At 37.4% G+C, this 26,779-nt stretch overlaps 1 protein-coding gene across 2 annotated transcripts in view; it reads right to left on the reverse strand.

Annotated features, from left to right (window-relative positions):
- Positions 1-26,541, reverse strand: part of LOC311077565 (uncharacterized protein) — a 166,518-nt gene extending 139,977 nt beyond the window's left edge. Inside the window, exons 1-3 of one of the 2 annotated variants that reach the window (XM_084106092.1) lie at positions 3,554-3,900; positions 3,144-3,455; positions 524-874 (exon numbers count right to left, since the gene is read on the reverse strand). In XM_084106092.1, coding sequence (XP_083962218.1) covers positions 524-874; positions 3,144-3,455; positions 3,554-3,605 — 715 coding nt within the window. In that variant the 5' untranslated portion in view covers positions 3,606-3,900. Of the gene's footprint in view, positions 1-523; positions 875-3,143; positions 3,456-3,553; positions 3,901-25,234; positions 25,571-26,111 lie in introns of those variants that run through there. The other variant, XM_084106091.1, reaches the window with a different exon arrangement.
- Positions 26,542-26,779: the final 238 nt, after the last annotated feature.

The following is a 26,779-nucleotide window of genomic DNA, read 5'->3' on the forward strand; positions in this document are numbered from 1 at the left end:
AATTGAGATTAATGTTTTAAATCTTACCTCTTTATAAATCCATTATGTACAGCGTACGAAACAATCGTCCAGACAAGATGATCACAAAAATATTATCAAACCCTGTAAACAATAAATCAACTCTGATTTCATTTTCAATACAATTAAAAACGGAGAAGTTATAGTTGAATGAAACGTGAGAGCGCGTCCGTTGTCACACATGAAAGTGCACCGTTATAATGCGTTGCTATTGACGACGGTCATTATAAGGAAGGAAATGCCACAGAATAGAATCTTGCTTTAAAATGTGCATAGAGCTGCTTGTTTTATTTGTTGTTTGATTTTCAAATATAAAACTTGTTGAAATGTCTTCAGTGTGAGCATCAACTCTTTTTGAACACTTTCATCTCGTTTTAACAAAACCGTGATAATATTGATAATCACGATATTTTTGGTCACTATAATTGTGATATAAAATTTTCATACCGTCCCATCCCTAATTTAGAGCTGTAAGGATTCTTTAGTTAAAAGAAACTAAACTCACCAAAAACATTCAGCTGAATCTCTTTAATGAAGGTTATGTGAGTAATTGATGTTTCTGAAGGTCGATGATCTGATCCGCCTCTCTCCACTCCACATAAATAAACTCCACCGTCCGCTGCAGAAATATCTCTAATGGTCACAGTAAAATGATCTTCATGACTGTCAGACAGACTGAACTTCTCCTCAGATGATTGTGATGATCGTGAACTCTTCAGAACATGGACAGGATCCTCGTTCAGTCTGTAGAAAACTTTGGTGTGTGTTTTAAACTTTTCATCATATTTACAGCGGAAAGTGATCGTCTTTTGTCCAAGATACCCGTCCCGGATAACAGACGTCCCACAACGAGACTCTGAAAATGATTTCAACAAAACCTTGTGACATGAACTTAAATCTAACATATTATTAGTGTTATTAAAGGTGCACTAGGGAATTTTGACCTCTCTATCTCTGTGTGAAACATACAATGTCATGATCCTTGCAGTGTTTTTTTTAAATGTGTATTGTGGTTGTTTTTAGGTATATTTATAGTTGCCTGAGATCAGAGCAGTGACATCCTACGTCAAGACATATTGACAGAAAAATGCACATCTGAAAATGTAATTTGAACAGGTAAGTTACATATATTTTTTTCTTTTTACAAAAGTGACATGAACATGCAAAAGATGAATGACATAAAACATAAAACATTAATTTTCCCTGCATAATCCAACCTGACAGCTCTAATTATGAATTATTATTATAAAGTGACCGTTGTGAATTAGTGTAAGGCATGGAAGTAATACATTTTTGTTCAATTTTACTCAAAATCTTACGTACTGCACCTTTAATAACACTATAATAAATAATTACTGTAGTTATGGTGAGTTCAAGTCCTCCTGGGAAGTTCCTATTTACGATGTGGGAAGTCGTGTTTACGACGTCATGTGCAATCAAGTCACTTTCGTTGGAGTAAGATGGCGATGTACTTTCTCTTAATTAATTACACAAAAATACGGCATGGTTCTTAAACTCTACTTCTAGAACATGAAGAAAAAGGAATGTGCATCAGATGTTTTATGATTTTTTATAGTTTTAGTTCATGAAGCCACTGTAAACTTTACATATTGTAGTTATAATACACTCACCTAAAGGATTATTAGGAACACCATACTAATACTGTGTTTGACCCCCTTTCGCCTTCAGAACTGCCTTAATTCTACGTGGCATTGATTCAACAAGGTGCTGAAAGCATTCTTTAGAAATGTTGGCCCATATTGATAGGATAGCATCTTGCAGTTGATGGAGATTTGTGGGATGCACATCCAGGGCACGAAGCTCCCGTTCCACCACATCCCAAAGATGCTCTATTGGGTTGAGATCTGGTGACTGTGGGGGCCATTTTAGTACAGTGAACTCATTGTCATGTTCAAGAAACCAATTTGAAATGATTCGAGCTTTGTGACATGGTGCATTATCCTGCTGGAAGTAGCCATCAGAGGATGGGTACATGGTGGTCATAAAGGGATGGACATGGTCAGAAACAATGCTCAGGTAGGCCGTGGCATTTAAATGATGCCCAATTGGCACTAAGAGGCCTAAAGTGTGCCAAGAAAACATCCCCCACACCATTACACCACCACCACCAGCCTGCACAGTGGTAACAAGGCATGATGGATCCATGTTCTCATTCTGTTTACGCCAAATTCTGACTCTACCATCTGAATGTCTCAACAGAAATCGAGACTCATCAGACCAGGCAACATTTTTCCAGTCTTCAACTGTCCAATTTTGGTGAGCTCGTGCAAATTGTAGCCTCTTTTTCCTATTTGTAGTGGAGATGAGTGGTACCCGGTGGGGTCTTCTGCTGTTGTAGCCCATCCGCCTCAAGGTTGTGCGTGTTGTGGCTTCACAAATGCTTTGCTGCATACCTCGGTTGTAACGAGTGGTTATTTCAGTCAAAGTTGCTCTTCTATCAGCTTGAATCAGTCGGCCCATTCTCCTCTGACCTCTAGCATCAACAAGGCATTTTCGCCCACAGGACTGCCGCATACTGGATGTTTTTTCATTTTCACACCATTCTTTGTAAACCCTAGAAATGGTTGTGCGTGAAAATCCCAGTAACTGAGCAGATTGTGAAATACTCAGACCGGCCCGTCTGGCACCAACAACCATGCCACGCTCAAAATTGCTTAAATCACCTTTCTTTCCCATTCTGACATTCAGTTTGGAGTTCAGGAGATTGTCTTGACCAGGACCACACCCCTAAATGCATTTAAGCAACTGCCATGTGATTGGTTGATTAGATAATTGCATTAATGAGAAATTGAACAGGTGTTCCTAATAATCCTTTAGGTGAGTGTATATTGCATGTGCAGACAATTAACTTCCTGACAATATCACTGCTAAATACCTTTAAGTATTGTGGTATTCCACCATGTTTCTCACTGACACACACAACTCGTAAAGATCGGGGCTAACAGAAACTCCCGAGCTTCCCACTCGTATTAACGACATTGTGGTAAGAACACAGTAAGAATTTTAGGTATACATATACCTAAAAACAACCATGTGCTTTCAACTCATAAATACGATCTTTACTACATGACTTGAACGCACTATAAGTTATAAAGCATACATACTGTTCACCACTAACTTAACATGATGATTCCATGTCTGATTGTTTCCACATGCATATTCCCCATCATCCTCTCTGCTGAGGTTCCTGATAAACACTGTGAAGAATCTTCTGTTTTCATCATCATACAGAGCGAATCTCCCGTTATAAACCCATCGACTCTGAACATCAGCACTGATGCCCATCTTACAGCGCCTGTCTCTGCAGAAATACTTCCCTTTATGTTGATCATCAGTCTTTCTCTGGTTTGAGATCATGCACTTGAACATTAAACTCCCTCCAGTGCATCCAAACACACTGAAACAAAGTACTTGACCTGCCAAACACAAGTTCATTTGCTCTGGGTTATTATATATCATCAATCTGGATAATATAGTATATTATTTGACCCAGACTGAGCAGTGAAGAACTGACCTGAGATCAGGCAGAGGGTGATGAAGATGAAGAGGATGATGACAGCCTTCATTCCAGATTGACTTCAGTCTCAGATATCCAGAGAAAAGCCAGATCTGATCCCGATCCAGTGAAAGCAAGAACTGATCAAATGTGTTTCTTGAATGCGATGTAAGTCACTATCATTAGAAGTGCACAGATCCACCGTCAGTCTTTCTCACGTTTCTTCTTCCTTATTCTCTAACGGTTCCACCCAGATCTGCACTGTTAACAGGGCGGAGAGTGTTGAGATACATGTGAAATGTAAATGTGTGAAAGACGAGCAGAGAAACACAGATGACAGAGGACACATCCGTATATTAATATAAACATATACATTAAGAGTGACAGAAGGGTGTAAAGACTTCATCCGGCATTCATCATGAAAACACAGAGAAACTGACGTGTGTGAAACAGTTTTAGTAGACCTCAGTCATCTTTAAACATGCACTGAAAAAAATGATTCATTGACTTAGTTGAATTTACTAAAAAAAATTATGATAATTGGTTCCACATAATTCATTTTAGCTACATTTAAACAAATGCATTACGTTGAACTAAGTTCAACGTAATGCATTTGTTTAAATGTAGCTAAAATCAATTGTGTGGAATCACTTACGATAAAAACATTTAGTAAATTCAATGAATTTACTGAAATCATTGAATTTACTAAAGAAATTTATCGTAAGTGGTTCCACAATTGATTTTAGCTACATTTAAACAAATGCATTACGTTGAACTTAGTTCAACGTAATGCATTTGTTTAAATGTAGCTAAAATTAATTATGTGGATCCAATTAACATAATTTTTTTTTGTAAATTCAAGTAGTCAATGAATCATTTTTTTCAGTGTGACAGCATTTCCGGTAAGAGGGCATACAGACGCACTGTGAGAATCTATTGTGCTTTGGATGTTGTAAAAGATCTCTAAGAGATTACTCCTGATATAAGAGCACTTCTAGGCCTGGTTTCACAGACAGGGTTTAGATTAGGCCACGATTAGCCCTTGGTTAAATTAGGACATTTACAGTGAGGAAAATAAGTATTTGAACACCCTGCTATTTTGCAAGTTCTCCCACTTGGAAATCATGGAGGGGTCTGAAATTGTCATCGTAGGTGCATGTCCACTGTGAGAGACATAATCTAAAAAAAAAAAAAATCCAGAAATCACAATATATGATTTTTTAACTATTTATTTGTATGATACAGCTGCAAATAAGTATTTGAACACCTGTCTATCAGCTAGAATTCTGACCCTCAAAGACCTGTTAGTCTGCCTTTAAAATGTCCACCTCCACTCCATTTATTATCCTAAATTAGATGCACCTGTTTGAGGTCGTTAGCTGCATAAAGACACCTGTCCACCCCATACAATCAGTAAGAATCCAACTACTAACATGGCCAAGACCAAAGAGCTGTCCAAAGACACTAGAGACAAAATTGTACACCTCCACAAGGCTGGAAAGGGCTACGGGGAAATTGCCAAGCAGCTTGGTGAAAAAAGGTCCACTGTTGGAGCAATCATTAGAAAATGGAAGAAGCTAAACATGACAGTCAATCTCCCTCGGACTGGGGCTCCATGCAGGATCTCACCTCGTGGGGTCTCAATGATCCTAAGAAAGGTGAGAAATCAGCCCAGAACTACACGGGAGGAGCTGGTCAATGACCTGAAAAGAGCTGGGACCACCGTTTCCAAGGTTACTGTTGGTAATACACTAAGACGTCATGGTTTGAAATCATGCATGGCACGGAAGGTTCCCCTGCTTAACCCAGCACATGTCAAGGCCCGTCTTAAGTTTGCCAATGACCATTTGGATGATCCAGAGGAGTCATGGGAGAAAGTCATGTGGTCAGATGAGACCAAAATAGAACTTTTTTGTCATAATTCCACTAAACGTGTTTGGAGGAAGAAGAATGATGAGTACCATCCCAAGAACACCATCCCTACTGTGAAGCATGGGGGTGGTAGCATCATGCTTTGGGGGTGTTTTTCTGCACATGGGACAGGGCGACTGCACTGTATTAAGGAGAGGATGACCGGGGCCATGTATTGCGAGATTTTGGGGAACAACCTCCTTCCCTCACTTAGAGCATTGAAGATGGGTCGAGGCTGGGTCTTCCAACATGACAATGACCCGAAGCACACAGCCAGGATAACCAAGGAGTGGCTCTGTAAGAAGCATATCAAGGTTCTGGTGTGGCCTAGCCAGTCTCCAGACCTAAACCCAATAGAGAATCTTTGGAGGGAGCTCAAACTCCGTGTTTCTCAGCGACAGCCCAGAAACCTGACTGATCTAGAGAAGATCTGTGTGGAGGAGTGGGCCAAAATCCCTCCTGCAGTGTGTGCAAACCTGGTGAAAAACTACAGGAAACGTTTGACCTCTGTAATTGCAAACAAAGGCTACTGTACCAAATATTAACATTGATTTTCTCAGGTGTTCAAATACTTATTTGCAGCTGTATCATACAAATAAATAGTTAGAAAATCATACATTGTGATTTCTGGATTTTTTTTTTTAGATTATGTCTCTCACAGTGGACATGCACCTACGATGACAATTTCAGACCCCTCCATGATTTCTAAGTGGGAGAACTTGCAAAATAGCAGGGTGTTCAAATACTTATTTTCCTCACTGTAAGTAGCTTTTATAAACGTGCCTTAGGAAAAAAAAAAAAAAAAAAAACACTGCTGGTGTGCATCTCGAGACAAAACAATGACAGTGACATATTTTAAGATATGCCAGCGCAAGTTTCATTTAAACCAGGCATTTTAGTCTGAGACTAGACTTAAGGCTTGTCTTTGAAACTGGGGTCAAGTGTCATTTGCATGTCATTTATTATGATCTATTTGTGGATCCCACATTATTTCACTTCTGCTTTCAGAGGAAATAAAAATCACCCACATCTTCTTGTAAACATTTTCTCTTGACACACATTGAGGGTTTAAGGCCATTGCAGAAGCATTTCTGATGTTTATGATTGTGTTTGCTCATGTCTCAATCATGTCTATTTTTTAAAAATATAGATAAACTTATGTACCTTTCACACATATCCACCCTATTTTGTGAGGCAATAAGCTATTTTATAGCCGATATGCAAATGGTTAAAAGAACAACAAAGTGCAGTAAATCATAATGCTGTTAACAAGATAAAATGCCATGATATCGCATACAGTTTGCAATATCAAGCAGCATAACAGATTTTGTAGAGCTAGAATAACAGAAGCACATGAGACCGAAGCCTATTCAAGTTAGAATTGGCTATTCTGCTCTTACGTTAAAACAAGGTGTATAAAACCATAGATATGCAGACGTAGATGACACATTCGACCACTCCAGACATGTCGCACACCCGCCATCTTAGAACGGTCAACGCGTCGGCACTCACAGTAAGAATCAGTGACGCTCCAACATTGCAGAAATACCCAAGATTTAAACTCTCGAAGAAATGGGATAACATTTCACACGTGAGAATATGTTGGTTTGTGTTTGTATATGTATTAACTCAATATTACAGGGGTTTGAACTTGTGTTGTGTTAGCTGACGCCTTCGCCTTGTTGTATTGTGTTAGTTTAGCAAAATTATCTGTGCTGAAGTCTGTTGCAGATATAGATATTAATCTATAGACTGGCTTTGACAATTCCAAAATGGTGGCCATTTTACGCATAGAGGCCCATAGAAATAGCCGCTAATGAGGCATCTATATACAGTATATACTGTATCTATAGATGGAACAGTATCATGATGTTTTGTTGCGCTCTTTTGTAATTTGGCGCTCATTACAACAGGGTTTTATTAATTATTCATTTTATAATCTGTCAATAATGTTCAATTAAACAGTCTGTGCAAACAACACCCTCACATTATACAAACTATATCCGGGAGTTGACGGATCGCTCTGTGTGTGTGTACAGAATCACTCCTGAAATTATGATTGACATGGCAGTAACCATAGCAACATTCTGGACTGAACAATAAAACAAGGACAGTATCTTATTCATGTGAGATTATACAAATCACAAACAATTACGGCCATGAATGCTAGGAAATATTAGGACCCCAGCTTTATGTAGATTACAGTACTGTAGATTACATTACAGATACAGTAGGATATTTTCTGTATAATAAAAAAATGAAAAAGATTTTCAAATGTTCAAAGGATATACATTTGTAAGGATTTGTAAGGATTTACAAAGGATATAACAATCTGAAACTGCACTTCATGGCCCCTTTCAGAATGCGCCACGACCAGTCACCGTTATATGTGCCTGCCACTCGACCAGTCACGGATATATGTGCCAGTCACCGTTATATGCGCCTGCCACTCGACCAGTCACGGATATATGTGCCAGTCACCGTTATATGTGCCTGCCACTCGACCAGTCACGGATATATGTGCCAGTCACCGTTATATGCGCCTGCCACTCGACCAGTCACGGATATATGTGCCTGTCATCGTTATATGCGTCTGTCACCGCGCCTGCCACTCGACCAGTCAACATTATATATGCACCTGCCACTCGATCAGTCATGGATATAACCAGTCTCGGCACCTAAGAGTCTCACCTGCCACAAGATCTCTCACTGTTTTTGTCACGGGTGACGAATTTCGAACAGGGAGGAACTTGAAATGGAGTCCGAGTTTCCCGCGGGGAGCGCTTCTGGCGAGGGACCGATGAGGCTGCCGGTCAGGGGGGCAGGGTTTTCTATTATTTTGAAGGCTCCCCGGGCGCCGCCATTGATTTGCGGACCCCCACCTGCTGTTAAAGGGGGGGTGAATTGCTGTTTCATGCATACTGAGTTTTTTACACTGTTAAAGAGTTGGATTCCCATGCTAAACATGGACAAAGTTTCAAAAGTTAAGTTGTACGTTTGAAGGAGTATTTTTGTTCCAAAAATACTCCTTCCGGTTTGTCACAAGTTTCGGAAAGTTTTTTTCGAGTATGGGCATGTCTTACGTAAGATAGAGCGGAATTTCCTTATATGGGTCCTAAGGGCACTTCTCCGCGGCCGCGCGCGCACTCGCAGACCAGAGAGAGAAGAGAGCGAAAGCAGTACGTTACCTCAAAGCGCTATGCTCGGCTTTTAGGGAAGTCAATGTCACCAAAGAAGTGGGTTTTTGGTTGGCAGGGCAAGACAACCCTGCACAGATTCCCAAAGAACCCGGCGTTAAGGGAATAGTGGATGGAGTTTGTTTTTTCGAAGCATCAACAGAGGTTGTGCACGACTCTTTGTTCCCTGCATTTCGACGATGATTGTTTTATAAACAAAGCACGACGGATTTGCAGATCGTCTAATGCTTAAGGATCGAGCAGTCACAATGATAAAGGTTCGCTGTCGCAATGCGGTGAGTAAACTACTTCAAATGTCTCTCTGTGTTGTTGTTAGATCGGTTAGCACAGCTATAGCACACCGCCCACACGGCCCGCCCCCAGCCGCTCGGTTTTTTCCGGAAAGACTCGGTACATCCAATCTTTCACTTATAAATATAATAAAACTAAAGACGTTTTGGAGATATGAAGGATGCAATACTACTCTATAGGTACTCAAGATTAACAGGAGATTGAGTGAAAATGAGCATTTCACCCCCCCTTTAAGCATCCCATTGACTCCCATTCATTTTGCCGTCACTTTGACAGCGAATAACTTCACATCTGAGGCGTTTAAAGACTCCATTTGTCCATTATTTATTTCTAAAGAAACACGCAAATGTATAAAAGGCTCCATTACCTTGTAGCTTATGTTATGGCCCCGTAGAAGCAATTTTTGTAAAATTAGGCTAACTATTGCGTCATAACCACGCGACTCTCTGGCTCACAGTAGAGAATTACCGTATGGACAGGAGGAGAAGCTCGCGGGCAATCGGCGGGACGTGGAGGCAAAATGACAAAATAATTAATCAGAATACATAGCAAAAGTTTCTCCTGCTCCTAGCTCATGGACACCTCCTACTCACACTCTCCGTCTCTGCAAGTCTCGGAAGGGAATGAATCAGATTTCTCTCGGCACAGCCACTAGAAGACAGACGGGTTGCTCACGTCACATCTACGTCGTCAAGCTCAGTTTGAGTCTGCGCAGTACGCTCGACCCCCAGGAAGTAAGAGTTTCTAATTGACTTCACTTTGTCTCCGTTGAATCCAATGGGGTCGCTGTGTCCATTTCTTTTACTGTCTATGCTGCCGGTTCCGGGTGTATGGGCGAGTGACGGCATTGACGACTGGAATTGCAATCAGGTGCGGGAGCAAGAAGAACAGAGCGGTGATTGTGGTGCATGTGAAAGTAGGGGAGTATAAAAGGGCATTGTGGTTGAGTTCAAAGGGGGGCGGGGGATCGAGTTATTCGTGTGGAAGAAGAAGAGAGAGATTTGGACCCGGGCAAGGAGAAGGATGGGCTGAAGGAGAGAGGGAGAAGCTAAAGTGAAGTCAGTGAGATAAGTCTTGAACTCTAACTGGATTATGGAACAATTGACGTCCCTGTGAATTGTATGGAATCATATGATGATTGAAACTTCTCTTGGAGAACCAGTAACTGCATTGAGAGACTTGTGCCTCACAGCTGCTTTCCATCTAGCTTAACATCAGCGAGTGGTGGACGAGACCACATGCCTGCGCCTTCTCTGTGAGTTGTGAGATTTGCAGTGCTTTATATATATATATATATATATATATATATATATATATATATATATATATATATATATATATATATATATATATATATATTCACGTGTGATTACTTGTATAGGTTGCAGTGAAGCACGAGTGTGGGAGTGAATTGCGGAAGGCATTGGTGGTTCTAGTAAAAATACTCACCTCTCTGTGTTTGAATCCAGTTGCAGAAGACGCTAAAAGCTGTGAAAGCCCGTTGATGTGGTTGAAAATACTCATCTCTCTCCTTGTTTGAATCCAGTTGCTGAAGAGCCTGCTAAAGCTGAAGTATACATATCCTCATCTCTGTCTGAGTCTAGTGAAGAACATGCTAAAGCTGCGAAGCATATTCACCTCTTTCTCCATTCGAATCCTGCCGAGGTTTTTGCACTTACCTTTTGTTGTCCCGCCTGCTGTGTCCTACGGTGCAGCTCCTCACGGTGGTGTGTAAGTCAGGGGTGACGGCCGGTCCCTTAAGTGCCCTCCCCAACCTGTGACATTTTCATCTACCAGACACTCCGATTGATTAGCGAGAGCACACAGACTTATCTTATTTTTTATTGTCTCTTTTGGCCCGTAATGGAGCGCATCTCGTGGCGCGCCAGCCACAAGATCTCTTACCCAGCTAACAATGACCTGGCGGTCCGCCAGCGTTTTTTGGGCGGCACAAAGTCAGCAGCTTGACACGGTCGGACCTCCGGCGGCACATCTTCGGCAAGCCGACCAATCTGAAAATGTGGTCGGTCTGCCAGCGTTTTTCGGGTGGCACGCCACCAGCGGTTTGCCGCGGTTGGTCCTCCGTCGGCACACCGCCGGCCTGCCGATTGTTGAGCATTTATTTAAATTATTATATATATATATATCCCAGCTAACATATATATAAACATAACTACACAGCAAAATCCCCAGTGTTAAATTAACACCGAAAAGTGTGAATTATATAAACTCTGAGCAGAGTGTTAAATGAACACTGAAGCAGTGTTAAAGTTAATGAGATAATTAAGTGATTAATTGAGTGATGATTGAGCATTATTGAAGACACCTGATGTTAACAAGCAGAATCACTGAAGGAGAAAATCACAAATTGTAAGTTACCATTGTGGCGATGGGTGTTTGCTTTAGTTGGGCTCTTGGCCATTATAAGTTTACTTTAGTTTTTGTTTGTCTGCTGTTATTGATTTATAACAGTCAGATGAACAAATAACTAATGTGATCTTATGTTGGTTATGTTTTAACATAATCATGTTGCGATCTGAAAAATGAAACTTATTGATAAATTTGGTTTAACTTGATAATTATAGCAGCTCTGTGATTTTACAGCAGCATATAATTTTCAGTATTTTTAATATAATCCAAAATAATTAATAAACCTTGGTCTGATCAAAAGTCTGTAACACAGACATCAATAATCAGCCTGTGAATCTCAACAATGGTAACAATAACTTTTCCTTTGGCTGCCACCAATCACAACGCATTAATGGCTCCCATCATGCATTGCAGTATGAATAAATTATGAACTGAATTATCTTGGTAATTTCCTTTTCCTAATTGTATATTCTGCTCGTCACCATTGTTGAGATGCATAGACTGAATCTTGATGTCTGTGTGTGCCTAAAAGAAAGATTTTTTTTTTTTTCAAAATAGAAATCCTTTGTACTATATCTAAAATTCTAGATATGCAGAATCACAGTTATGCTGTAATCAACAACATAAATCTGAAAATCAACATAAGTCAGAAATAAGGGTCTCAATGATTCAGTGAATCTAATCAAGTTCAAATGATGATTGTCATAACATCACTTTTTTTTCTTTGTTCATCTGGCTGTTATAAATCAATAACAGCAGACAAACAAAATCTAAAGTAAACATATAATGGCCAAGAGCCCAACTAAAGCAAACACTATTCTCCATAATGGTAACTTACAATGTGTGATTTTCTCCTTCAGTGATTCTGCTTGTTAACATCAGGTGTCTTCAGTAAAGTTCAATCATCACTAAATTAATCACTTAATTAGCTCATTAACTTTAACACTGCTTTAGTGTTCATTTAACACTGCTTCAGTGTTCATTTAACACTCTGCTCAGAGTTTATATAATCCACACTCTCAGTGTTAATTTAACACTGGGGGATTTTGCTGTGTATCCTAAATGTGTATGTATTTGTAAATGTGAATAGAATGGAACCTTTTTTATTGATTTATAATGGATGTGTGAAGCGCTCAAATTACTGGAGTAAAACCTTTTTAAAAGGCTGAAGACGCATCTTTTTCGGCAGCACTTGATCCAGTTATACTAACACATTATCTTCTATTCTATTAAACAAACAAAAAACAAAAACAAAAAACACTTGCATATTGTTGTCCTACTGTTAGTTTAACTGCTTCTAATTTTCTCATTTGTGAGTCGCTTTGGATAAAATGCTAAATGAAAATCTAAAATGTAATGTAAAAGTCTTTTTAAGGCAATCCGTTTGCATTGTCTTAAGATGTTTAACTAAATACAACTGAAATTTCAAGTTGCAGGAAATGTTATATTATTTAGCTCAACTTTCACTACATAAGCATTTGTTAACATACTATTCTCTCACTTTACTAAGTTTTTTAAGGCAATCACTTTGCATGATTTTTTTAAGGGAGGTTAACGAATTAGAATTTACAGTGTAAAAGAGTCTGAAAGCAGAGGTGGGAGTAAGTCACTAAATTCAAGTCTCAAGTCAAGTCCAAGTCTTAACATTGCAAGTCAAAGTCAAGCCAAGTCATTCTGTTGTAGGGGTCAAGTCAAATCAAGTCAAGTCAAGTCAAGTCATACTCTTTGTCAAGTCAAGTCAAGTCAAGTCGCAACTTAGTCATCAAGTCATACCAAGTCACACACAGGCTCGTTTTACACATTTTTTAACTCTGGGACTTTCATTTCTTATTTAGACACAGAGGGCTGATGGGTAAAAAAAAAAAAAATAAATAAAAAAAAAATTTAACTTGTGTGTAATAAATAAAATATTGTTAAGAAGCACATTAAATGCTCTAAAATAAAAATAAATTAAATGAACACAAGTAAACAAGAATTAATAAAACACGATGGATTTGCGAAACAAAAATGTAAACGAAACAAAAACATTAAAAATGTCAATTTAATCCAATTAGGCCAACGTGAACACACTCAAAAAAAAAAAAAAAAAAATGTCTAAACATAAGATTTATGTATTTAAATTGCATATAGAATTTCCATCCATTACATAGTTTTAACATAAACCAATTAATAATCTGAATGTAATTCATATTTTTAAGTCATATATAAATGAAACAGATAAGATTTATGTAATTGTATTAATAAACTGAATGTGATTCATATATGTCAGTCATATGTAAATGAAACAGGTAAGATTTATGTAATAGTACACAGAAAAACGCCCATGTTAAATTAACACTTCTCAGTGTTCATATGTGTGCACACTACAGAGTTAAAGTACCATTGAAGCAGTGTTGAATTTAATGAGATAATTAAGTGATGATTGAGCATTAATTATGAACACCTGCTGTTAACAAGCAGAATCACTGAAGAACAGAGAAACACAAGAACTACAACTGACTTCAGACACAGCCTCAGATGAAATCAACTGAAGAGAAAAGAAGACATTAAATCTGTGAAGATCTCTGCAGAGGAGGATTAAACAACTCAAACAGCTTTACCAGCTTCACTTATTACTAACCAGATTGACTTAATTTAATATCCGTTTTAATGAAATCAATAGTTGTATTTTAAAGTCACCACGATGGTGGTTAGCATTTGCTTTACACTGAAAAAATGGCAATGGGCAGATTGTTGAATTTGCACAAATGCATTTCGTATTTCCTACATGATTATTGTATGTTTCTCATCTAAACATATTTTAGTCTTGTGCCATTCATTTAATGCTGAAGGATGTTCAACCTTTTAGAAATAATCATGTTTAAATTAAAGAAATTAGTTATGTTTTCTCTGGAAACTCCGCCCCCTGCGAACACTCAAAGGAAAAACAGTTAACTGCTCTGCTGTTGCCTGCTGGCCAGTCCGCCATTTTCTCTCTCGCTTTGGAAGGTGGAAGCTGCAAGTTATCGTGGTGGAACGCTAAAGCCTGAAGGTAATTAACATTTTGAACTGAAATGCCATTGAGAAACAGTTAGTAGTCCTTTTGAACGTATTTTCACCGAGGTAACGTTTTTATGTAAGTTACCTTACTTTTTATGGAAAGGCAAAAGTTAGTGCGCATGTTACATTAACGGTAACAGTAACCCCTGTTTAATATATCATGACTTGTATTAACGTTTTTCAAATTGTGTACAGTCCTTAAGGCATATGTATTCGTATTTTATTCTGTGTATGACAACTAATTCACGTCAGGGAGGGATGGCGCCAAATACTTTTGGGTGGGGGAGGGGATATTACTTACAGAACGTTAAAAGGCCGTCTGGCTGAACTGTATATCTTTTAAACTTGATCACAAAGAAAATACTTGTTATTCTCCGTTTATTGCGAATTCTCTTTCAAAGAAAGTCATTTCACTCGGCGCTATAATTGACCCTTCGCAGGGAGCATGATTGACAGGTGATCTGACCAATCAAACTTCGCCATCCGCCATTTTGTCCGACAACGCTGTCAGGAGAGTTAGTAACTTAGATTAACATGGGAGGATTTGAACTTGAAAAACGGAGTGTACTGACGCCTTTCCGTGGTTAAAACAACATTCCTTCTTATGTTTGTTCATGTTTATTTGAGGCTATAAATTAACTAGAAGGAAGAGATGATCGGTTCACGAGCACCTTTAACTGATGCTCTAACGTTACAGCGATCTGTCAGACACATTAAAGAGCCACAAAACGGTATTTATTGTTTATATTTCTTTTAAAAAATGACCAAATTTGAAAGGTGAGACTTTGTTTAATGTGTTTAACCCTCTGGAGTCTGAGGTGTTTTCTGGGCCCTGGAGGTGTTCTGACATGCTCTGACATTTGTGCTTTTTTCAGTTATTTATAAACATGTTAATGGCAAAGGTGTAAATTCACTCTATGTAGCACAAACAGGGCTACCAAAATATGTGATCACCATGCATGTATATTTTTTTATTTTTAAGAGAATAATGCTTATGCGTGGTTATTGGAAAAAATTAAAATTAAAGTTGCTGAAATAAGACCACAAAACTCATAATAAATATGCATGAATAAGACTTTTGACTAATGGATGTTCTTCCTTCGAGTTCTGGCTTCAAAATTATGTAAAAATAGTCTAGCTTTATCGTTCAAATAAAACAATACATTGATTTAAATTGATGTAAAACAGGTTTTGCTTGGAAAGCCAATATGCGAGTGGGCGTGAACGAGGAGTGGTTTACACCTTGGAATGTCCAATGTCCCACCCACTCTGCATAATGACTCTGCATAATTAGCCATTCATTCAGGTGTGACTCTGACTGACTGAGCCACAATGCAAGGACAAAATGTGGATCTTATGTGCTGAAGGGCTGCTGTGCCTTGGTGAAACGGTGTTTGTACGTGAAGAGCTCTTTTCCAAAACGCCATAAACCTAAAAAGCTGCCTCAAAGAACCAGCAAAAGTAATGATTATGTAAAATATTGCAATAAGACATTTTAATTGTTTATTAATTTCTGTGTCGGCTGCAAAGATGAAGTTTATGATAGGCTATTCTATTGACTCGCGATCTTTGCAGTAGGCTAGTGAACGCACCGGAGAAATGCACATTTATTAGGCTACATAGTTTTATTTTTATTTTTATGCATTAAATCCAGAAATTGGTAATGAAAAAAAATATTAAAACTAAGATACAATTAATACAAAACGAAATTCGTTTTAAAGAAAGGCTTTGTGCTTTCTGTTTTGAGGTCTCTGTGAAAGTTTGAAATTCTTTTAGTGCGCTTTCAGAGCGCTCGCGTCCATAATGGAGAACTGTCACGTAATATTGTTTTTTCCTCATAAATGCAAACACGAAAAATAAAAGACAAAATACTTTTTTAAAAAGACAAACCATCAATTTTTGAAAAAAAAAAAAAAAGATGGATTTAGCGTTTTGGGGAAAAAATTGAGGGATTTATAGCGTTTTGAAAAGAACATTTTTTACTTTGAATTTATCATCAACAATATTGTTGTTTGATTTAATAATCACTGTTGCAAGAGGTGCCTAGTTCCGTTTTTTTTTTTATTTGTATTTTTTTGTAAGTGCACAAAGTAGGGGCTAACTCAGATTCTGTTTAGTTAGCTACTTTATTTATTTATTTTTATTTTTTTCTATAGCCTACAATAATAAGTCAAATGCAGCAAGTCAAAAGACCAACTGGACCTTCTTTGCCAGTTTGCACACATTTCTTTGAAGGATGGCAAAAATATCGTCTGAATATCGATATCGAGATATTGGAAAAAAATATCGAGATATTCGTTTTTGTCAATATCTCCCACCCCTATTGCTAAAACATCATCATTCATTCACACACGCGATTTAAATTTAAACTGTCTTTTTGCGAGCTGTGGTAAACAGCGCGCATCTCTGCCGTTCATTCATCAAAAACAGAAACCCGATTCACGTGAGAAGAAAAAAAACTTACAGTATTCATCAGCTCGCTCCTCGATATACCCGCACTTCTGAGGTACTTTTTTCATTATTGTTATTCCTCACAGCGCTGCGAGACGGTGTAAACAAGTAATGATCTGAATAAACTTGTGTTTTCTCGAGCTGATATGTGGGCGTTCACAGGTTTGCGTGGATTGCCTCATTCATTTGCGTTTGAATAGCGCGCGCTCTCCGTAGGCGGAGTCACATTACATTTGAATTAGCTCTAATGAGGTCGACTGGAATCGCTCTCTTTTAATGCAGATTTCACAAGATGAGAATATTTGTTTTTTATATAAATTACTTCATTTAAAAGAAGAGAATTCAAGCTTCATGCCTGTCTGTCTGTATGCCTGTTTGACTGAGTATTCACTGAGTTATTGTTCATTTTCGGACGCGTTTCAGAATGGTCTACACTGGCAGAGAAAAGGCAGAACTCGCATCATGTTTATTTTTCTTTATTTGGCGAAAAGCACAACACTTTGTTTTTATTGTGAGTGTACACAAAAATAATACACACTTAACAGGATAGATTGATGTACAACACAAGCATATAAGATAAAAATTAATATTTTTATTTTATTATTTTTCTGCACTCATACGGAAAAAAACGAGCCTATCGCGCCGGCGCGATATCCGACCTCAGGGGGTTAATATCAAACGTAACCGAAAAGTAACCTGGTCTGTCCTGTCTGTCAGCGTGTTGTCAGTCTCCTCTCTGCTCCGCGATGTATTTTTCACTGCGTGAGAACATGGTGTGGCGTGAGAACGGCGTATATGTATCCTGTGGTGCATGTTTCCTGTTAATGATAATAGTTTTTAACCCTTTTTCAGTGTATAGCTTTACAAATTGCGTTTCAACTGTATTTTGAAATGCATTTATTTATTTATTTTCTTTTCAGATAAATGCTGAATTTAAGCGTATTACCACCATGTCCCTACAGTCCAGATTTTTGTCACAGATCGATTTGCTGTCTGACAAACTTCTGAAAGTCTTTCAAAAGCGAGGAGGGGAGATGGGAAGAAGACTGCAGACCATCATGGAACCCATGGCTCAAGTATGTCAGGATTTAGTTTGTGTACACATTTAATTGGGGAAAACACTGATATATAATAGAGAACTGGGGCTGGTTGCACCATCTGGATGCACACCCAGTTGTAAGACTAGGTTGGACGTAAAAAGCATATTAAAGGTTGAATCAGCGATTTCAGGCCCAAAAAAGGCCCAAACATAAATGATCACATCCCAGACAGGGATGCAGACCAATCCCAGACAGGGGGTGGGTGTTGTGAGGTTTTGCGCTCGTGTTCTCCGACTTCGCTTGCAGCCGTGCACGAGCGCAAAACCTCACAACCCCCTCCCCCTGTCTGGGATTGGTTAGAACACTATTTATTTTGGGTTTGAGTGGTTGGTGAAACCAACTGTTTTTGTGTGCAGATCTCAGAGCCTAGGCTGCCTACAGAGACGCGTTTTTTTTGACGGCCTGCTTATGGGGAGGGCAGCTAGCGGATCGTTAGGAAAGATTAGATGAATGTGATCAGATCATTTATTTTTGGGCCTGAAATCGCTGATACAACCTTTAAGTCAGTTAGGAATAGCAATATGGCCACTCGAACACTTCTGGTGGCTTAACCTCGTGCTGGGAGTTTAGGATTCCATGAACAATCCAGTCATTTATATAGATCAGTGGGGGTAAAAATGTATTAAAAAAACTCTGCTCTGCTTGTCACCCATGGCCAGGATGATGATGTCGATGTAGGCCGAGAGTGTATTATCAAGGGGCTCTGCGTATACCTCAACGAGGACCCAGACAATTTAGTGAAAGAGTATGTGGTGAGTACAATTTATCTTTTGTAAAAAAATAAATAAAAATAAAAAACTCATTAACCAACCTGCTAGTTAGATAATTGATCAGTCCCTTTCACAGGATTTTTTTCACGGTCTAAAATGACCGAATTTGCAGTGAAAATATACCACAGATAACACATTATTACTTATCTGATCTCAAGATCTATTGCAAGTAGGGATGTTCCGATCAGGATTAATAAGTAATACTTAAGTGCTCTGTTGAATGTCAGTGTTTTTTTTTTTTTTTTTTACCACGTTATTTACAGTAATGCTATAGATTGTGGTTTTAATTGAGAATCAAATAAATAAGCACTACAAATATTAATTTTACAATTTAATAGGCCTTTAAAAACAGGGCTTATGGAAAACACTATCCATATTAGGATACTCTGGCTTATTAAAGAGCCTACACGATTTATTGTCAAGCTGAACATAGTCACATATTGGACAATGTTTATTTACACCTTATTGGTTGTAATTGAGGACAAAAACAAATAGAAACACTGCAACTTCTAAGGCTGCTTTTACACTTGAAGGGGTTAGCATGGCATGCATGCTAAGGAGGGATAATCACTGGCATGTGATAATAGCTGAAGTGGTGTATGTATTTAATTTAAATAAAGTCCCTTGAACTTACATATTAGGGATGTGAACTTACACTGGTCTCACAGTTCGGTTAGATTATGATTATGTCATCGATTCAGTTCAATTCGATATCCTGATGCACTGCATCCTCAATTTTCAATTTTACTTCACAAGTGATGTGTGTGTGCACTTGTGTTCGCCTGTTCGGGAAGTCGCAGTGACAAACAGTTACATTCCAGTTTAAGTTTCAAGGGAGTAAAGCCTGTTTATGCCATAAGAAATTAAATTTGGTCAAATAAATGTTGTTTTAAAAGAAATGTTCATTTAAAAGCAGTGCTCATTCATCAGTGTATTGTGTTACCATTAGAGATGTGCACAAAGCTTGAATTTCCAGGTATGTCCCTCTTTGGCTAATGTATTTTCAAGATGGAGGCTCAACATGGCTTCCGCCATTCGAACGACTCACAATTGGATATCTTGGATCTAAACTTGTAGGACTACCATCCACAATCCTAGAACTGAGGTCTAACAGTAATCTCATTTTGTCTGTGCATTCTGCAGGATGGAGACGAAGCCTTCGTTCAAAAATCCACAGAGGAGACCACAGTGGGAATCTACTTTCTAAAATTCTGTGACAGATCAGATGACATCGGGATTATCCTGGAAGGCCAGAACATCTTGCAAGGCTTAGACAACTTTGCATTAGCTACGGCAATGCTTTTTGGTCTTATGTATGCCTTAAATCTCAACTACCCACCTGAAATGAAAAGTACATTTGAGGTACTGCAGAAGATAGTCATGGAGCTGGAAGGCTCCACTCTATCCAAGAAAGCACAAGTTCTCAGAAACAGACTCTATGAGTGAGCTGTTTCCATGGTACGGCAGGATGGACACAAGGTAGTTTCTCACCTCTTGCAATAAGGACCATTTCCTTTTTATTTCACACACTCACAAAGAACTTGCTTTGTTAAAAAGTTTAATCTGTGTGATATGAGTAGGTTGGCCACTGTTTTTATTTTATTTTTATGGTTTTAACGTGCATTAGGGGTGGGCGATATGACCTAAAATTAATATCACGGTATTTTTCATCTTTTGAACGGTGACGGTATAATATCACGGTATAACTTTTTTTTTTCACCAATAAAGAAATTTTCATTGATTTACTCCTTGATATTTATTCCTTTATAAGCAGTTATATATTACTGTATTCTAAATATAATTAGCCTATGTTTTATCCACAACTTTAAATGCTTTAATTTAGGCTATTTTGTAACAGCGCCACAGTTTAGCGCACCACGTAGAACACTCGGGAACCGCACCTGTGGCTGGCTGCACTGCTGCTTCGTGCTCAGTAAGGAATATAGGTAGTAATCTCTATGTGTCTGTCTGTCCGTTTGCATTTTGATTATTTCGAGAACCGTTCATCCAATCGACTTCACAAGGGAGTGCAGTGTCGCATTTGGTGCAATATAGACAGACATGCGAGATGCGACACGTTCAGAATTAATAGTAAACTACAGAACAGCGCGAGCGGGAAGCGGCGCACCTCACGCGAGCAGGGCGGCTATATTCTCCGAGAACGGACACTGCACTAGTGATATAAAACGCACACAGTCTGTTAATTAAGCAATACTTTTAAGGTAGTCTAATATTTTTCTGACTAACAAATTACTGACACAGTAAAGGGTAGATTTAAATAAAGAAAAACGAAATTTAAATAAAGAAAAACGAAATTTAAATAAAGAAAAAAACGAAATTTAAATACAGAAAAAATGAAATTTAAATAAAGAAAAATGAAATTTAAATAAAGAAAAACGAAATTTAAATAAAGAAAAACGAAATTTAAATAGGCCTAAAGAAAAACTAAATTTAAATAAAGAAAAAACGAAATTTAAATAAAGAAAAACGAAATTTAAATAAAGAAAAAAACGAAATTTAAATACAGAAAAAATGAAATTTAAATAAAGAAAAACGGAATTTAAATAAAGAAAAACGAAATTTAAATAAAGAAAAAACAAAATTTAAATAAAGAAAAACGAAATTTAAATAAAGAAAAAACGAAATTAAGTTTGCCTAAATTAAAAACGAGATTAATTTAGATTGATAATAACGGGTAAAAAGTCTAATACATTTTGTTTATTCTATTTTCCACAATGTCAAAGCAACAGCAGCAATACAAGCTCAGGCATGCACTTCGGTTCATACAAACTCCGCTGTTCTGCGCTCTAGCCAGAGAACACTCTTGTTGCAGGAACACTCAGGCGTCGGTTCTATTTCTAGCATGCATGCGTTTTCCGCGTGGCTCGAGCCGCGCCTGAGACGCGTGTCTCACGCAGGCAGTGTGCAAACTCCAACCTTTTAACATGGGAGCCGAAATAAAAACAGACACCCAACGCAGCTGAGACTCTCACGCCAGCAGCCAGTGTGTCGCCGGCCTTATTCAAGCGCGAATGAGAACCGTTTCGCGGGGGATCCCAGGTGTCAATAAAACAAAAACAAAAACGTTTTTTCGTTGTTGTTTTATAAATGCTCTGACAATTGTTTAATAAATGTTCAATCAAAATGCAAAACATCGCGTCTTTTTTTTATTTTTATTTTTTATTTTTATTTTTTTTAGTCGACTAATCGTTGTGCAGGACAGGACTTTGGTCGACTAAGCATTTCTTTGGTTGACTACAGCCCTAATGTAAATGCAGCCGTTCAAGGAACATAATTGATTTATTACGGTATTGACGGTATTAGAAAATCCATGTCGTGGCGCAATGTCACACCGGTGATGACTATGACACCGGTGTACCGCCCACCCCTAACGTGCATAGTTTTTTGGTTAAACCTATTGGTTAAAAGGACACTCTGATATGAGTAAAAAGTGGTAAGAGTGGTAAGAGTAAAAAGTGGTAAGAGTAAAAAGTGGTAAGAGTAAAGTGATATGCTGTCATTGTTCATTGACATTGTTCATGGATTTTAAGCTATTTTAACACGCAGAGAACTACTTACTTCTGTAGCCCATACTCTGAAACTTTAGTTGTACTGTTAAAAGAAATACATCAGTTTGACTTCTCTTATGCTTTTAAAATTGAAAACAAAAATGTCAAGGTATGCTTTGGAGTACTTGATACTCATACTCATACTGTTCACCTTTTCCTCTACACCTGTTTGACGCTGTCTTTGTCTTTTACTTAATGTTTGTTTTGTTGCAGTTTACTGTATCAGAATGGTCATTACTGTTCACCTTTTCCACAACATGTTTGACTGTGCCTTGTCTTTTTCTTAAAGTGATATGAGTACAAATATGCTGTCATTGTTTATTGACATTTGTTCATGGAATCTAAGCTATTTTTAACTTCAAAAATCCACTCAGAAAGCTTACTTCTAATAGCACTTACTGTGTAAAAAATGTATTGTAACTTTAAAAAAGAATACAGCAATTTGATTCAAGAAATGTGTTTGCTTGTCTTACTGCTTTTAAACTGTACAGTAATTTTGTGAATGTACTTAACTAGTGGATGTAAAAAATACATTTATTGATTAAAGTCAGCTTATAGTATTCTAAAACTTAATCAGGTTATCAGCATATGAATGGAAAAACAAAAATCATGTTAGTTTAACCAGCACAAATTATGTATCTTGAACATATATAAATCATGTTTATTTCACAAACAAATTATGTATCTTTAACATATAAAAATCATGTTCGTTTAACAAGCACAAATTATGCATCTTGGACATATATAAATCATGTTTTTCACAAACAAATTATGTATCTTTAACATATAAAAATCATATTCGTTTAACAAGCACAAATTATGTAGCTTTAACATGTATAAATCATGTTGCGTAAACCTAACTTTATTATGTGCAACCGATGTACATGTTTTTTTTATGTTAATCCAACAGGTTTTTTTTTTCAGTGTAGTTGGACTCTTGACCTTTGACTCTTTAATGTAAACTTTTCTTTGGTTGCTATACTTGTGTGTTTGTAAAGCACAATTGTTGTAGTTAAGAAAGCCATGAGATCAGATGATGTTGGTTGTTTATTGATGATGAAAACGTCATCATTATGTAATTTCCTTAATCCCTGATATTATGCAGTATCTAATGCTTTGATTATATAGGACTTGTGTTTTTAATATTGTTTTATTCATAATAGATGTCATTTGATTTTATAGTATGTCTAGCAGTGTTGTTTATCAAATACCTATTATTTAAAATAGGTTTTAAAAAAAATACTTGGTGCACAAAAACTTGAATCTATGGCATTACTTAGACAAACACAGACATCAAGAAACAGCATATGAATCTCAACAATGGTGACAATCAAACAAAGTATCCAGAAAATCCAGCTGCATAATGTATTAATGTCGCAATGAATGCTGGGAGATATGGGTGAGTTTTGATTGGTGGTACCCAGCATGCACTGCAGCATGAAACATTTCATTGATTGTCACCATTGTTGAGAGTCATACACTGATTCTTGAAGTAATAATGTAGAGAAAAAAAGTTTAATGCACTAAATGTTATTTGACTATCAACATTGCTCTCATGCTGTAAATTAACATGGCTTCTATTATATAACAACATTACAAACACAACTCGTATATAATCAAAGCATTAGACACAGAATAAGATCAGAGATTCAAACAATTACATGATGATTAAACATCCAATATCACCTGATCTAATCTTCTCTTGGCTTTTTTTGCCTCAACAAATGTGCTTTATATACACACAAATGTAGCAGCCAAAGAAAATGTAATACTAAAAAGTTAAGGGTCAAGAGTCCAACTAAAGCAAATGCTAACCACCATCATGGTGACTTTAAAATACAATTGTTGATTTCATTAAAACGGATATTAAATTAAGTCAATCTGGTTAGTAATAGGTGAAGCTGGTAAAGCTGTTTGAGTTGTTTAATCCTCCTCTGCTGAGATCTTCACAGATTTAATGTCTTCTTTTCTCTTCAGTTGATTTCATCTAAGACTGTGGCTGAAGTCAGTTGTAGTTCTTGTGTTTCTCTGTTCTTCAGTGATTCTGCTTGTTAACAGCAGGTGTTCATAATTAATGCTCAATCACCACTTAATTATCTCATTAAATTCAACACTGCTTCAATGGTACTTTAACTCTGTAGTGTGCACACATATGAACACTGAGAAGTGTTAATTTAACATGGGCGTTTTTCTGTGTACTATTACATAAATCTTACCCGTTTCATTTACATATGACTGACATATATGAATCACATTCAGTTTATTAATACAATTACATAAATCTTATCTGTTTCATTTATATATGACTTAAAAATATGAATTACATTCAGATTAGTAATTGGTTTATGTTAAAACTATGTAATGGATGGAAATTCTATATGCAATTTAAATACATAAATCTTATGTTTTTTTTGTTTTTTTGAGTGTGTTCACGTTGGCCTAATTGGATTAAATTGACATTTTTAATGTTTTTGTTTCGTTTACACTTTCATAGAGGACATCACAGCAAAATAACTATGTAGGGCTAGCACAAGATGGGAAAAGTTTTATTAATCCTTGTTTACTTGTGTTCATTTAATTTTTTTATTTTATTTTAGAGCATTTAATGTGCTTCTTAACAATATTTTATTTATTACACACAAGTTAATTTTTTTTTACCCATCAGCCCTCTGTGTCTAAATAAGAAATAAAAGTCCCAGAGTTAAAAAATGTGTAAAACAAGCCTGTGTGTGACTTGGTATGACTTGATGACTAAGTTGCGACTTGACTTGACTTGACAAAGAGTATGACTTGACTTGACTTGACTTGATTTGACTTGACCCCTACAACAGAATGACTTGGCTTGACTTTGACTTGCAATGTTAAGACTTGGACTTGACTTGAGACTTGAATTTAGTGACTTACTCCCACCTCTGTTTATTACATTATTAAAAGTCAGGAGGGATTTACATTCCTTATTTAGAGCTGTAATGATTCTTTAGTTAAAAGAAACTAAACTCACCATAAACATTCAGCTGAATCTCTTTAATGAAGGCTATGTGAGTAATTGATTGATCTGATCCGTCTCTCTCCACTCCACATAAATAAACTCCACCGTCCGCTGCAGAAATATCTCTAATGGTCACAGTAAAATGATCTTCATGACTATCAGACAGACTGAACTTCTCCTCAGATGATTGTGATGATCGTGAACTGTTCAGAACATGGACAGGATCCTCGTTCAGTCTGTAGAAAACTTTGGTGTGTGTTTTAAACTTCTCATCATATTCACAGCGGAAAGTGATCGTCTTTTGTCCAAGATACCCGTCCCGGATAACAGACGTCCCACAACGAGTCCCTGAAAATAATTTCAACCAAACTCTGTGAGATGAACTTAAATCTAAAATATTATTAGTGTTATTAAAGGTGCACTAGGGAACTTTGTCCTCTCTATCGCCATCTCTGTGTGAAACATACAATGTCATGATCCTTGCAGTGTTTTCCTTTTAATGTGTATTGTGGTTGTTTTTAGGTATATTTATAGTTGCCCGAGATCAGAGTCGTGACATCCTACGCCAAGACATACTGACAGAAAAACACACATCTGAAAATGTAATCTGAACACGGAAGTTACATATATTTTTTCTTTTTACAGAGGAAACATGCAAAGAAGAATGACACAACATAAAACTGACATTTTCCCTGCATAATCCAACCTGACAGCTCGAACTATGGATTATTATTATAATCTGACTATTTTGAATCAGTGTAAGGCATGGAAACTGTTTTAAATTTTTTCAGAATTCATTTTTGTTCATTTTTACTCAAAATCTTCCATACTGCACCTTTAATAGTACTATAAATAATTGCTGTAGGAAGTTATAAAGTGTCACACGTACCTTCACTCACCACTAACGTAACATAATGACTCCATGTCTGATTGTTTCCACATGTATATTTCCCATTATCCTCTCTGTTGAGGTTCCTGATAAACACTGTGAAGAATCTGCTGTTTCCATCATCATACAGAGCGAATCTCCCGTTATAAACCCATCGACTCTGAACATCAGTACTGAAGCCCGTCTTACAGCTCCTGTCTCTGCAGAAATACTTCACTTTATGTTGATCATTAGTCTCTCTCTGGTTTGAGATCATGCACTTGAACATTAAACTCCCTCCAGTGCATCCAAACACTCTGACACAAAGTACTTGACCTGCCAAACACAAGTTCATTTGCTCTGGGTTATTATATATCATCAATCTGGGTAATATAGTATATTATTTGACCCAGACTGAGCAGTGAAGAACTGACCTGAGATCAGGCAGAGGGTGATGAAGATGATGATGATGGCAGCCTTCATTCCAGATTGACTTCAGTCTCAGATATCCAGAGAAAAACCAGATCCCGATCCAGTGAAAGAAAGCAAGAACTGATCAAATGTGTTTCTTGATTCGTGTTTCAAGATGTGTTTCTTGATTCGTGTTTCAAGATGTGTTTCGGATTAAGTCTCACGAACCGCACAAGCGGCTCGTGACAGAACAGACTGACTGAACGACACTTTCATCT

The sequence above is a fragment of the Abramis brama genome (genome assembly GCF_963993115.1).
Source record: "Abramis brama genome assembly, chromosome: 2".
NCBI lineage: Eukaryota > Metazoa > Chordata > Actinopteri > Cypriniformes > Leuciscidae > Abramis > Abramis brama.